Raw genomic sequence first — 12934 nt, 5'->3', positions numbered from 1 at the left:
CTGTGCTCTTAAGTCTTCTTGAACTCCAGTGTGCCATCAACAAAGACTTAAGTGCTGTCCCCCAGAGCATACAGACAAGGGAAACTAGGAGAAGAGGCTTAGAAACTCCCTCTGTCAGCTTGGCATTCCAGAGCCAACCCCAGAGGAGGATATGACTCGCTGAGCTCCCTCCACCCTGGTCTTACATGATCACAGACCACAGTACAGCAGAATAGCAGGGTCCTGACCAGACCCTGGAGAGGAGAAGCCATCACCCAAGCATTCACTCTAGGTCTGCCAGAAACAGGTGAAGACAGCATGTTTGAACTCCATGGTAAGTGTCTGGGAGGGAGACAAGGCCCTGAAAAGTCACCTGATCCTGAACAGTCCTACCAAGAAATGTGACAAAGCAGAGCGGAGTCCTGCTGTATCAGCCCCTCCTCAGCCTAGCAGCCTCCTTCCACATTTAATAGAGGCCAGAACAGTCCAGTCCCCCGGATGTCCCTCCTCTACTGCAGCTTAGGCCAGACACCAGGGACCTTCAAGAACCCTGGATGCACTGGCAGAACATCAGGCCCCTTAGCCCACTGGTTCCCAACCTCCCTAACACTGCTGCCCTTTAAGGCAGTTCCTCCTGTTGTGGTGACCCCCAACCATAAAATTATTTCGTTGCTATTTCAAAACTGTAATTTTGCTACTGTTATGAATCATAATGTAAATACCTGGTATGCAGGGTATCTGATATGTGACCCCTGAAGGGTCATGACCACAGGTTGAAAGCCACTGATTTAGCACTCTAGAGGACATAAATCATTATTTCAAATCCTCCACAGTTTGGAGATGTTTCATAGTACTTACTGCCCAAAAGAAAGTGCTACCACCAGGAGTGGTCATAGATGCCTACAATTCCAGTGCTTGGGGAATAGAGGCAGGAAGATCAAGAGTTCAAGACTGGAGCTTCAGCTACATAAGTGAGTTTGAAGTTAGCCTGCGTGCATGTCATTCCATGTCAGAAAGAAGAGAAGAACGGAAAAAAAATAAAAAGACCAAACATTGCCAGCCTAGTTAAACTAAAATTATCTAAGTCACAGAATCCAGGGTAGAACTGTAACAAACAAGGGTCCTCAAGTCCCTGGGATTCCAGATGCACCTTTTAAGCCAGCATATCACCCCATCTTACAGTGCGACTTCCAACCCCTCATCCTATGGAGACTGGAGAGTCCAAGCCGCTGATTAGTCAGTAACGGAGCATACAGGAGTGGGGCGTATGTCAGGGGAGGTGCACCTGCTCTGCTCTGGAGAGCTCTCTCACACACGGCACAGTCCACGAAGCAGAGGCTCTTTATCAGGGCCAGAGAGCAAACAGAACCGACCATCTTCAGAAGGCTGAGAAGCCCGGGTAGGAGGTTAGGAGGGACCCTAAATCACCCCAGATTACTCCAGAAGAAATCATCTGCTCCCTATTAGATTAATGTTGTCCCCAGTGAGTTAATGGGAATACTACCCAGGGAGCTCTCTGAGCTAAACAATTAGAGCCTGGTATGGTGTTACACACCTTTAGCCCTAGCACTCGGAGGCAGAAGCAGGCGGCTAGCCTGGTCTTTGGAGTGAATTCCGGAAGAGCCAGAGCTACCTAGAGAAGAAACCCTGTCTTGAAGAAAAAGAAAGAAAGAAGAGAGGGAGGAAGGGAAGAAGGGAGGGAGGGAGGGAGGGAGGGAGGGAGGCTGAGGAAATGACTCAGTGGTTAACAGCACTGCAGATGACCAGGGTTCAGTTTCCAGGACCCACATTTTGACTCACAATCACCTGTAACTGTAGTTCCAGGGGATCTGAAGCCCTCCTCTGGTCTCTGAGGATTCCTGTAAGCATTTGGTGCATATCAACCTGTGTGGACAGACAGACAGACAGACCACACACACACACACACACACACACACACACACACACACACAATCTTAAAAAGAATTCAAGTGAAAGTCATCTATGATAAATATATTTTAAGATACAAATTGCTAAAAAAAAAAAACTAAACCAACTTCCCATTAGGTCTATGAGTTATTGGCACATAGGTATTCTACCTAAGTCCGTAAAGACTTTAGTCACAAAGCACAGCAAAACTATCTTACCATCTTAACTGCCAGCTAATGACAGAAACTTAGCCTCTGTATTAGTTACTCTTTCTATTGCTGTGATAAAACATCCAGACAAGAGCAGTGAAAGGATGGGAAGGCTTTGTTCTGGTTCACAGTTCGAGGGTACGCTCCACAACGGCAGGAAGGGGAAGGAGTTGAGCAGCTGGCCACAGTGCACCCAGTCGGGGTTTGAGACTGATCAAATCCCCTGTCAGGCAGCTTCCTTCTCTCTATGCAGCCTTGGCTCCAAGCCCAGAGAACAGCATGGCTCTCCTTTAGGGTGGAGTGCGTCATCTCAGTCAGTCAAGATCATCTATTACAGCAAAGTCCAGAAGCTAGCCTAATCTAAACAGTCCGCCACAGGTGTTCTTGGGAGCTCACCCCCAGCTGAGTTCAGAGCCTGTCAAACTGCCATTCACCACTATCACCGACCATCTCCTTCTCCAGCTTTTCCCAGGGCATGGGCGAAGTGTCCTGTCTCTCATAGTTGGAGATTGCTATCATCTGACTATATGTGATGTCACAAAATGCAAAGGGAGGTTGAAAACTCAGTGTCAAAACAAGGAGTGTTTCTTGAGTTATCGAAGACAAGAGAACTCACAACTCCAGTGTAAATAAGGACCTGGCACAGCCAGGCCTGTTAATATTGGAAGAGAGTCAATTAAAAGCTGAGGACCCCCCCCCATGAAAGACACTAACCTGTTCATCAAGGGATTAGGAGAGGCCCCTCGTCCTCACATATACTTGTTAAAGTGACACAAGAGCTAATCCTGGGGAATGCTGGGAATGGAGTTTAGAAATGGATAATAATCCGTTGTTTACTATTGCTTTTCTGAGAAACTGCCTATGTTGGTTGGTTCCAGTGTCTTTTTCCTTTTCTAAGAGATAGCCAGCTCCCATCCTCTCACCCTGCTGTCTGTGAAATATTGGTCTTCATTTAAGGCACTTTGACCTTTTATCCTTGAACTCAAAGTCTCTTCTATTTCAAACCAGGAACCAACTGAGGTTTCATGGTTTGCTTGTTTGGTTTTTGGTTTTTTTTTTTTGTCTTTTGTTTTTGTTTTTTTTTTTTTTAAATGGCACCCTGTGTCACCAAGGTGGTTAAACCTGGCACTCCCAAGGGCTTGCCAGGGTCAAAAGAGAGCATCTGAGAAGCCAGGTTGATCTGGCATTTGCCTTGACCTGGGACACTATTAATTGTAGAAACCACATTTGTTCCAATGTATGGAGATTCAAAGTGCAGGCCTTGCAGTAATTTAGTAATCACGTGTGGTACACATGCTTGTAATCCCAGCCTGCAAGAGGCTGAAGCAGGACGTTTGTGAGTTTGAGCTCATTTTGGGCTACAAGGCAAGACTATGTCTCAGAAAACAGTAACCCTGGAGCCTTGCCTAATGCACACCTGTGGTGTCAGCACTTGGGAGGCAAAAGCAGGAGGTAAGGAGTTCAAGGAGAGGCTCAGGTACATGGGACCCCCAAAACAAGCAGTAACTACAACAAAGTACCCCAGAAGTATTTTCTTTGATGTTCATAAGTAAATGATGACCTAGTGCATAGGCTTTCTGTTTCCTCCCTTCTTCCCTCCACTCTTCCTCCCTTTCTTTCTTTCTTCCTTCCTTCCTTCCTTTCTGAGGCAGGGTCTCATGTAGTTCATGTTTGAGGCTAGCCTCAAATTCCCTATGCGTGTGTGGGATCCACCTTCCTCTTCCTCCCCAGTCCTGCCATGCTGGGCTTGCACCACCAGGCCCAGTTTATGCGGTGCTAGGGATCAAGCTAGGCAAGTACTCTACAAACTGAGCCACACCCCAGCCCTATAATTTTATTACTACATATGAATAGGGGCCAGCAGAGAGCAATTAAGGGGGTTGTATTACTTGAATTCATAAGCTAAAACCAGATTTCTAAAGGAATCTCCCTCAAAACTCTGAGTCATTTTCCAGTATTATGCAACACTAAGCAATGCTGAGGAGTCCTACCGTGCAGAGAAGGATATGGACAACGGTCCTACCTCCTCTTCCCATGCAAGAAGAAATTATGACGAATTCACTTAGGCAATAATCAACCAGGTGAGTTGTCAATTGTCCAGCTCACTCTACATAACCATGTATATTTGTAACAATGGAATTTCTGGCTACTAGCCTTTTAAGACCTCTTGTATACACACCATAGTTCAAATATATCAAAGCAAATACCCTAAAATTGGCTTATCTGATATTACTACTTAAACATCATGAAATATATTATTGAAATAGGAAATGATAGTATTCCAATAATTATGCATTGGGGAAACGCTTCTCAGTATAAAACACCAGGCCTTGGCTTCATATTTTTTAGCCATAAGCTTTTCAAGTACATTGCGCAGGTAGGGAGAGTGATAGAGTTGTCTGCCCACCTTAATAGGCAACAGCTAGAGAAGACTGAGGGCCACTACTTGGGGACTGGAGAGATGGCCCCAGTTAAGAACACTGGCTGCTCTTCCAGAAGACTTGGGATCAATTCCTACTATCCACATGGCAGCTCACAACTGTCTATAAATCCAGTCCCAGGGAATCTGACACCTTCTTCTGACCTCTGTAGGCACTGGGCACGCATGCGGTGCACATACATACATTCAGACAAAACACTCATATATATATACAAATAAATCTGAGAGGGGGGAAGAGATAGACAAACAGAAACACCCCCCCCACACACAGACAGAGACAGAAAGGGAACCTAGAGACTGCATACTCTAGAGAAATTTGCATGAGAAGTCATCAGAAAAGATAACTAGCCCTAGAGACACAGGCAACCTGTGTCATGCCTATGCATATCATGCAGACATTAAGAGCCACTGGGGAGCCAGTAACACCCTAAGAGCAAGGTAGTATCCTAGTTGCTTCCCCTTGCCTTGAACTTGTGGCAGTCTTCCTGCATACCACTACATCCAGATAGATGTTTGATGATCAATTGTTGTTTTTCCTTCGAGATGGGGTCAATCTATACAGCCAGTGCTGGCCTTGAACTCTCCATCCCGTGTTAGTCTCCCAAGCACCTGAATTGCAGATGTGTACCATATTGGCTCTATTCCTATTTCCTATTGTCAGCTTCACTCTTACCCCTTGCAAGAAGTCTGAGGAGAAGTGAACAGCAGTCTGGGTGGGGAATATGTTCCAGTCACTCTGGCTGAAACAAATGGAGGGCAAAGGTAGAAACAAATGACTTACAGCCTTCCCTCCCTCCTACCAATTCCTCCAACCCATTTAGCTAATAAAGAAACAGGAGGCCGGGTGTTGGTGGCACACACCTTTAATCCCATCACTCGGGAGGCAGAGGCAGGTGGATCTCTGTGAGTTCGAGACCAGCCTGGTCTACAGAGCTAGTTCCAGGACAGCCTCCAAAGCTACAGAGAAACCCTGTCTCGAAAAAAAAAAAAAGAAACAGGAGATATTTCTCATACATTTTAATTTTTGAATTATTATCTTTTAAATTATGCACAAGAAAAGGCCGGGCATTGGTGGTATATGCCTTTAATCGCAGCACTTGGGAGGCAGAGGCAGGCAGATCTCTGAGAGTTCAAGGCCAGCCTAGTCCACCAGGCGAGTCCCAGGACAGGCTCCAAAGCAATACAGAGAAACCCTGTCTCGAAAAACCATAAAAAACATATGCACACAGTCTAGTTTTCCAAGCATCCCATTCATCGGCTTGTTCAAATTATCTCTTAGTTCCCACTGGCAAGAACCAGTGTGCCAAGGTGACCTAGTGAAACCCAGGTGAGGCAGACAATTCCAAGTCTCAGAGAGTTTGTAGTGGTTCATAGACAAGACAAAAGACAAGATAAGGTAGGCAGTGAAGATACCTTGAGAGAAGTATGTTGTAAAGTTATGACGCAGGACAAGGTAAAGTGCTTCATAAATTTGAGAGAAGGAAAAAGGATGTTGTAGAAAAAAAGATAAGAGAATCTATGCAAGATAAAACCTTTGGTGCCATGGTGATCCAATAAGGACTGACACAACCTAACCAAACTCTCATTTGGAAGTGTCACAGACAATGTGGATCTCTGTAGTGACCTTCCTAGGAGAGCACTGCAATAACGAGCGAGATGGGACTCTGACCAAAGTAGAGTCATAGAGGAGAGAATGTGTAGAAACTAAAGAGACTCCGGAGGACCAGCTTGTCACCTGTCGTGTGTCGTAGTTTTCTTCTTTCAATTAGTCACCATTTTTCCCACTTCAACTTGCCTCTAGATCTGGGCAAGCTGCAAGATTAGCTGTGGCTAGAAATGCTGAACACCGAGTACCCAAGGGAAATACTGAGTGAAGGTGCCATCCTGAAGAGAGCATGATACATTTTAGGGGAAGCTCCAGAGACGTAAAAATAGCATTAGGTAGAGCAGAGATTAGGACAGGAGCTAACTCTGGGAGACACTGCTGGCTGGGAGAAGACAAGAGCTCATTGCTTGTGCTAGAAGGTCCTACATCTTCCTCTGGGTCATAGCAATAGAGTGGTTTTCCTGGGTATAAAGGCAGTTGCAGAAAGCCCTGAGGTCCCCTCCCTGTTGTAAAGTCCTGGAACATCTCCAGCATAGCCCAACTTGGAGGGATGAGCTGAAGTCATGGAGAGCTGGGAACCTACCTCCATTTCCATTGTGGAGTGGAGAAGAAAAGTCACTGAAATCCACTGGGTTGCAGACCTCAGTTGTTCTAAGCCATTTCCTCCCTCTGGCAGAGGAAAAGCAAGAGAATGCAACAACGGAGAGACTGAGGTGTGGGAGCCAGGGGTACAGGTAGTATTGCAGGAAGAATGATGCTCTCTCCCTTCCCAGGGTCTGTGTCCCAATACCTGAAGCCTGTATGCTACTTTACTTGTCAAAAGGACTTTGCAGATGTAAGTTAAGGATCTTGAATTGGGGAGATTATCCAGGATTATCTGAGTGTGCCCAGTATAACCCTAAACACATTTATAATAGGCAGATTGAGACGGACGAGTCGGAGGTGGAGATGCGATGCTGGAAACTGAGGCTAGAGTAATGAGACTTTGGCGAGTGGTCACTCAGGGGACACAGGTTTCCCCTAGGAAGACTGAAAAGGCATGACCCGTGGCTCTAGAAACTCTAGAAAGAATGTTGCCCTTCCTACTCATGTGCTACTTCTGACCTCCAGAATGGTAAGCATATACATGCTGTCACTTTAAATCTCTGCCTGTGGCATTTCGTTACAGTAGCAATAGAAAATGAATCAGGCAGAGATCAAAAGGATCAGGTATCCAAGTGGGGAAAAGGAGTAGTGAAGCAACAGCAGAGGTCAAGCACAAGGCGGCTGCCAGGCCAGGGAGGAGCAGGTGAGAGCCAGCTGCCAGCTTTGGGGAGAGAGGCTCACAAGACCCTGGCAAAGGCAGCTTCCAAAGCAAGGCAGGCTCTAGAGAGATGGAGTACCTGTTACTTGTCTAAGTAAAGAAAAACTACATGTGCGCCATATGGGGTGGGTGGGGAGCACACCAAACAGCAAGGTTACAAAGGAGGGCAGGTACCATTCAGGCATCAGTTTAGGGTACTTTCTGGCAATATTTCCAGAGGTGATAACTCTCATGTGCTTCTGGGATCCCCAAGAGTCCTATTGTGATCTTCTTCCTCAATTCTTGTTCTCAAAGTCAATCTAGAGTGATACTAGGGAGCACTCAGGATCTGTGTGTGGAATCAGTGGGCAGGTCTGCAAATGTGCTACTAGCTGGCCCAGGTTTCATCCTCCATGTAATACTTACTGGTGTTACAGCAGGTCAGAATGGTTGGGAAAGAACAATGACGTTTAATGGGCCAGGCAGGCCCTTGTGGGAAGCCCTTGACTATGGATTTCAGCTAGCTGACTTTTTATCTCCACTCCACAAAGCAAGTGAAGGCAGGTTTCCAGCTCCCCAAGGCTTCAGTTCAGACCTCCAGGTAGGGATATACTGGAGGTGTCCCAAGGCTTTGCAGAAGGGAGGGAACCTCAAGGCTTCCTGCATTTAAGCCCTGAAGCTCTCAGCATATATTACAAAGCCTAACAGAACCAGGGGTGGCAGAAGCTGTGGGCTTCTTAGACACTCAGAAATGCATCCTATGTGGTTAGGATCTGGGTCTCCAAGTCTTCCATATATTATGCTACCTCAGTGCCTGGAAAGTTGAGGTTTACCTTGCTTGGGGTATTCTCAGGAAGATGGCTCATATCTCAGGGGTCCCTGAACAAGGACCGTTCAAGTCTGTGCAACAATGTGAGAAAAACACAGGTCTCTTTCTGACAGTTACTATCCTTTTGGTGGCAGATTTGAGGACCTGGTTTGGGATGTGATGAAAGCTAGACCTCTAACCAGAAACATATATACTCATACATTTTCCTATACACAGTTTCATCTCTTTCACTAGTTGCAGATGACCCACAGAACACTAGGTTTAAGAAGTCTTACTTCAGTGTTTCCTACAGTATGGTCCAAGCAGTACTCATGATAGTTTTAAGAGATGCAAGAGACAACTTTTCTCATTTTAAGTTTGGGACTGGGAATGCAGCTCAGTTGATGGACTGTTTGCCTAACATGCCCAGGGCCCCAGGTTGGTCCCCAGCATCACATAAACTGAGCGAGCACGGTAGCACATGCCTTTAATTCTAGTACTTGGGTGGTGGAGGCAGGAAGATCAGAAGTTTAGGATCATCCTCTGCTACATAGTGAGTTTGAGGCCAGTCTGGGCTACATCATACCTATCGCCCCTCCCACAAATATATATATATGTATATATATATATTAAAGTATATATAAGGGTGGGTGTAGTGGAGCACACCTTTAATCCCAGAACCTGGGAGTCAGAGGTAAGTGGTGGGTCTCTGAATTTGAGGTTGCCTGGTCTACACAGTGAGTTCCAGGACAGCCAGGACTATGTAGAAAGACATGGTGTCAAAAAAATAAAAGCAAAAACAAAAACAAAACACATAACCAACCAAAAGACCTGTGATTCCATTGGTCTTATCACTTAGGGTCAGTAAATGCTAAAATAAAAAGAGTCTATATAGAGATGAATATGAAATATTATAAATAACTCAAGTGATGTATCGATTTGTAAGGAGTTGTGACAGTGACTCATGAGTGACCAAAGTCTAGGGAATGTAACATTTATGGGCTTGGGAGGAGGTTTAAAAACAAAATTCCTTCCTTGCCGATTTCTCTCTTTAAATTATTTGCTTATTTATTTTATTGCTTGCAAGTGCATATTCAGAGTCCACAGGGTAGGTCAGAGGACAACTGGTAGGAGTCAGCTCTCTCCCTCCATTCTACAGGTTCCAGGGATCCAACTCAGGTCATTGCTCTCGGCAGCAAGCACCCTTACCCACCTCACCATCTCACCAGCCCTGCTTCATTTTAGAAGTGGTGGTCAAAACTCAAAAACCAGGCTTCATGTCCACAGATGGGAGAGCAAAGCTGTCAGGAAGCTTGATCCGACTGACCCGTGGCAGCCAGGGCCAGCTTCCTCCCCCAGCCAAGGCTCTCTTACTTGTTCAAGGTGAGCAGCTCATCTCCCGTACCCCACAGTATGTTAGCTCAAACAAGTCTGACTTGTTCTGTGTGTGTGCCTTTGTGTGAGTGTGAATGTGTGTGTGAGTGTGTACGTGGGGGTGTGGCAAAGTGGGTGCCAGGGGAAATAAGCAGGGGGGGCCTTCTCTGTGGAAGAAGACATAGAGTGCTTAATGAAGGGACCTAGGAGAGGGGGACAACAGAGGTAGTTCATGGCAGTTCCTCTCTGCTCCTCACACAACAGGAAAGGGCTCGCACCTCCAGAGATATCAGCACCCCGATCCAGCAGGAGAGGGGGGAAGTAGAGAAGGTAACATGGAGGTGCTTAGAAGGACTCATGTAGTTAGTCATTTGAATGGACAACCCACTCCTGCCCGATTTCTTCTTTGGTTGCCTTTCTCCCTCAAATGAAAGAGAACTTTGCCTGGCATAGTAAAGCGTCCCGGCAATCCCATCACTTGTGAGGCCCAGGCACAGGGTCTAAAGCCAGCCTGACTTAAAATAAAATAGCAAGATATCTCACAAAACAAAATGAAACAAAACAAACACACAAAACCCACCAAAAAGAGCTTTATACTGGCTGCTGGTTAGATCTGGTCTGTGGGTTTGAAGGTTGACTGTTAGATTTTAGATTTCTCTACATCCTCAGGTTGGGGCCCAGAGACCTGGATATTTGCAACATGTCCACACTGGGGCTCTTGGAGTAACAGGTAAGGGGTAGGAAGTGAAGGTGATCTGGGTTTTGCCCCTGAGGAGTCAGGCAGTGAAGACCAAGCAAAACCAAACCCTAATTGCTGGATGGTTGGCAAAATAGGTATGTGGGGCCATCCAGGGCACCTGGTAGGAGTGACCTTCAGAATGGCACTGAGTGGAGGCTATACCTTCCAGCTCCTGTCTGTAGGCACAGTTACAATACAGGGCCAGTCACAGCTGTCACAGGCCTGCCGGTCTCTAGTGTTCTGATCCCAACCTCTTGCCAATTTCTGCACTCAATTTTTCTTGCATTTTTGGCTAAGCTTTCTATTCCTTCAGCAAGACCTAATAGTGAGTATCACACTGAGCTCCCACTTCGGATTGTCAGCTTGAGCTTGTCTCCTTACATCCTCTGGACATTCACTAGAGTCAGGATACTCTTCCAAAGATGCAAATCTTTCTACACCACTCCCAAGCTTAAGTCCCCTGGCTTTCCATGGCTCTACAAGTCAAGCCCTGGACCACAGCCTTTGAGGCCCATGTGATCAAGCCCCAATGACTTTCCTTTGCCTGATAACCCTTAGTCACCTTGATTCTACTGCTCCCTCTTGACTGTGCCACACGCTTTTTTCCCCAAACATACTGTCCCTCTGTATGGAATGTTCTTCCCACCACTTTGTCTAGCTAAGCTTTCAATTAGCTCTTGGTAAAAATGTCACTTTCTCAAGGTACCTCTTACTGAACCCAGATTCAATATGTAGCTATTATAAATATCAACGAGATTTATTTAAATAATCATCGTGAGCATAGTATGGACCTTCCTCTCCACACCAGCATGTTCACTACATGAAAATGGGAACCAGGTTTGTTTTAATGTCAGCTGGGGTGCCTAGTACAGTATTATCAACCCACTTAAGAACCAAGTGACTGAATTAAAGATGAAGATTAGATTAAGATGACAAGAGAAATCTCCTGAACAGTGAGTGAATGACCTGTCCTTTCATACAAAGATCTAACCGCACTTGAAAGCAAGAGTAGGCAACAAGAACAATCACTTGTCACCAGTCGAATGCCAGGCTCGGGAACAAGGCATCTGCTTGGCTTGAACCTGAGTCTACCAAGACTTCTGTAGATAGGGACTATGTTCCCAGTCCTTGGATGCTTGGGATGGACTTCGGTTCTGGAATAAGAAAACACTTGATTTTTGTACTTACTACCTAGTTGTTTGACCTCAGACATTTATAGACCCTCACACAACTCTGTTTTCACATCCTAAAATGATGCCGGTTGAAGATAAGGACCCAAGCTGCCACACAACAGTACACAGGTTAGCACAGCCTGGTTAGAAGTACCAAACTCTTTTCCTTAGCAAGCTGGGTTATGCGCTTTATTTCTCTCTTTCACACCCACGACACTGTTTAGGATAGAAATAAAACCAGGGGCTGGAGGATATAATCTATAGAACGCTGTCCAGGTCCTCCACTCACTCACAGGAGCCCTGGGGGTTAGCTGAGTAGAACTTTAGATCCATCCGTGCCTCCTTGAAGCATGAGAGTGGTGGGCTGAGGAGCTGAGGACAGGTGAGCCTAGGAACCTAGTATTGAAGCTAGGAAGGATACAGAAAGGCCGATGAAGAAGAAGGAAGAGAAGAAAGAAAGGGGGTGGTGGTGGGAATCCGAGTTGTCAAGGGACAGGGGTTGCAGAAGGGGCATGTTGGAAGGAGGTTGCAGCCAGGTCAGGGACTAGCGCTGGAAAGAGGAAGGGTAGGTTCCCGGCGATAGGAAAGGGGGCAAAGACCTGTTACTTGGAGAGAAACTGGGGAAGCAGAGGGAGGGGGAGGGCAGCAGCTGTCACCTTGCGTTCTCCAAGAGGACAGGTGATCTGGGCTCTCTGGAGCGGAGGGCTGGGGGAGGGGTCGGAAGCAGGGAAGCGGGGTGTGCCCCGGGCCGGCTGGTACCTGAGGGTCCACTCGCAGTTCGCCCACGTAGTACTGCTCCAGCCAGCGGCGGGCGTTGTCCGAGTGTCTGTGAGGTGGCCCATCCAGGTCGGCACTGATGTCCTGGCCAGCCCGCGCCCGCAGCAGCTGCTCGCCCCCTGGATGGTGCCGCACGAAGCCGGTGAGGTCGTAGAGGCTGGCCCCGCGGCGGACCCAGCAGGCGCCAGCCGCCAGGCGCCGCTGGACCTCGGCGGGCGAGAAGGAGGCGGCGGGGGGGCGGAGCGGGGGCCATGGCGGGAGAGCGGAGCTCGGATCTCGGAGCCCGGCAGTCTGCTCCGCGGCCGCCCAGCGCTCCTCTAACATCTCGGGAGCCGGGGCCGCCGCAACGGGCCGGCCGCCACCGCACCTGCTCATTTGCATGCCGTGCTCTCATTGGCCACTCGGTGGGACGCGGCTGGTGCCCGGAGCCGCCTCCCCATTGGTCCGCAGGGACCCGAGCCCCGAGCGCTGGGCGCGGAGCCTGGGCGCCAGGTGGCCCTGGGCAGGTAGAGGGCGTGCCCGCCAGGTGTGTCCGGCCGCGGGTGGACGCCAGCGGATCGAAAGGGGACGCTCTGCAGTTTCAGGAGGCGTCAAAGACAAAAAGCAACAGGGCAGAGGTCTAGTCTAGTGCCGGGGAATG

The 12934-nt window shown here is 47.7% G+C and overlaps 1 protein-coding gene across 1 annotated transcript in view; it reads right to left on the bottom strand.

Moving 5' to 3' along the window:
- Fa2h (fatty acid 2-hydroxylase) overlaps window positions 1–12662 on the bottom strand; it is a 50593-nt gene extending 37931 nt beyond the window's left edge. The window contains exon 1 of the mRNA XM_005073045.4: window positions 12277–12662. Within this exon, the coding sequence (XP_005073102.2) occupies window positions 12277–12618 (342 nt within the window). The 5' untranslated portion in view covers window positions 12619–12662. The remainder of the gene's footprint in view (window positions 1–12276) is intronic.
- Between the last annotated feature and the right edge of the window lie 272 nt (window positions 12663–12934).

Source organism: Mesocricetus auratus, unplaced genomic scaffold (genome assembly GCF_017639785.1).
Source record: "Mesocricetus auratus isolate SY011 unplaced genomic scaffold, BCM_Maur_2.0 Super-Scaffold_6723, whole genome shotgun sequence".
Lineage (NCBI taxonomy): Eukaryota > Metazoa > Chordata > Mammalia > Rodentia > Cricetidae > Mesocricetus > Mesocricetus auratus.
The sequence above is the reverse complement of the archived record's forward strand: the minus strand, read 5'-3'. Positions and strand labels throughout refer to the sequence as shown.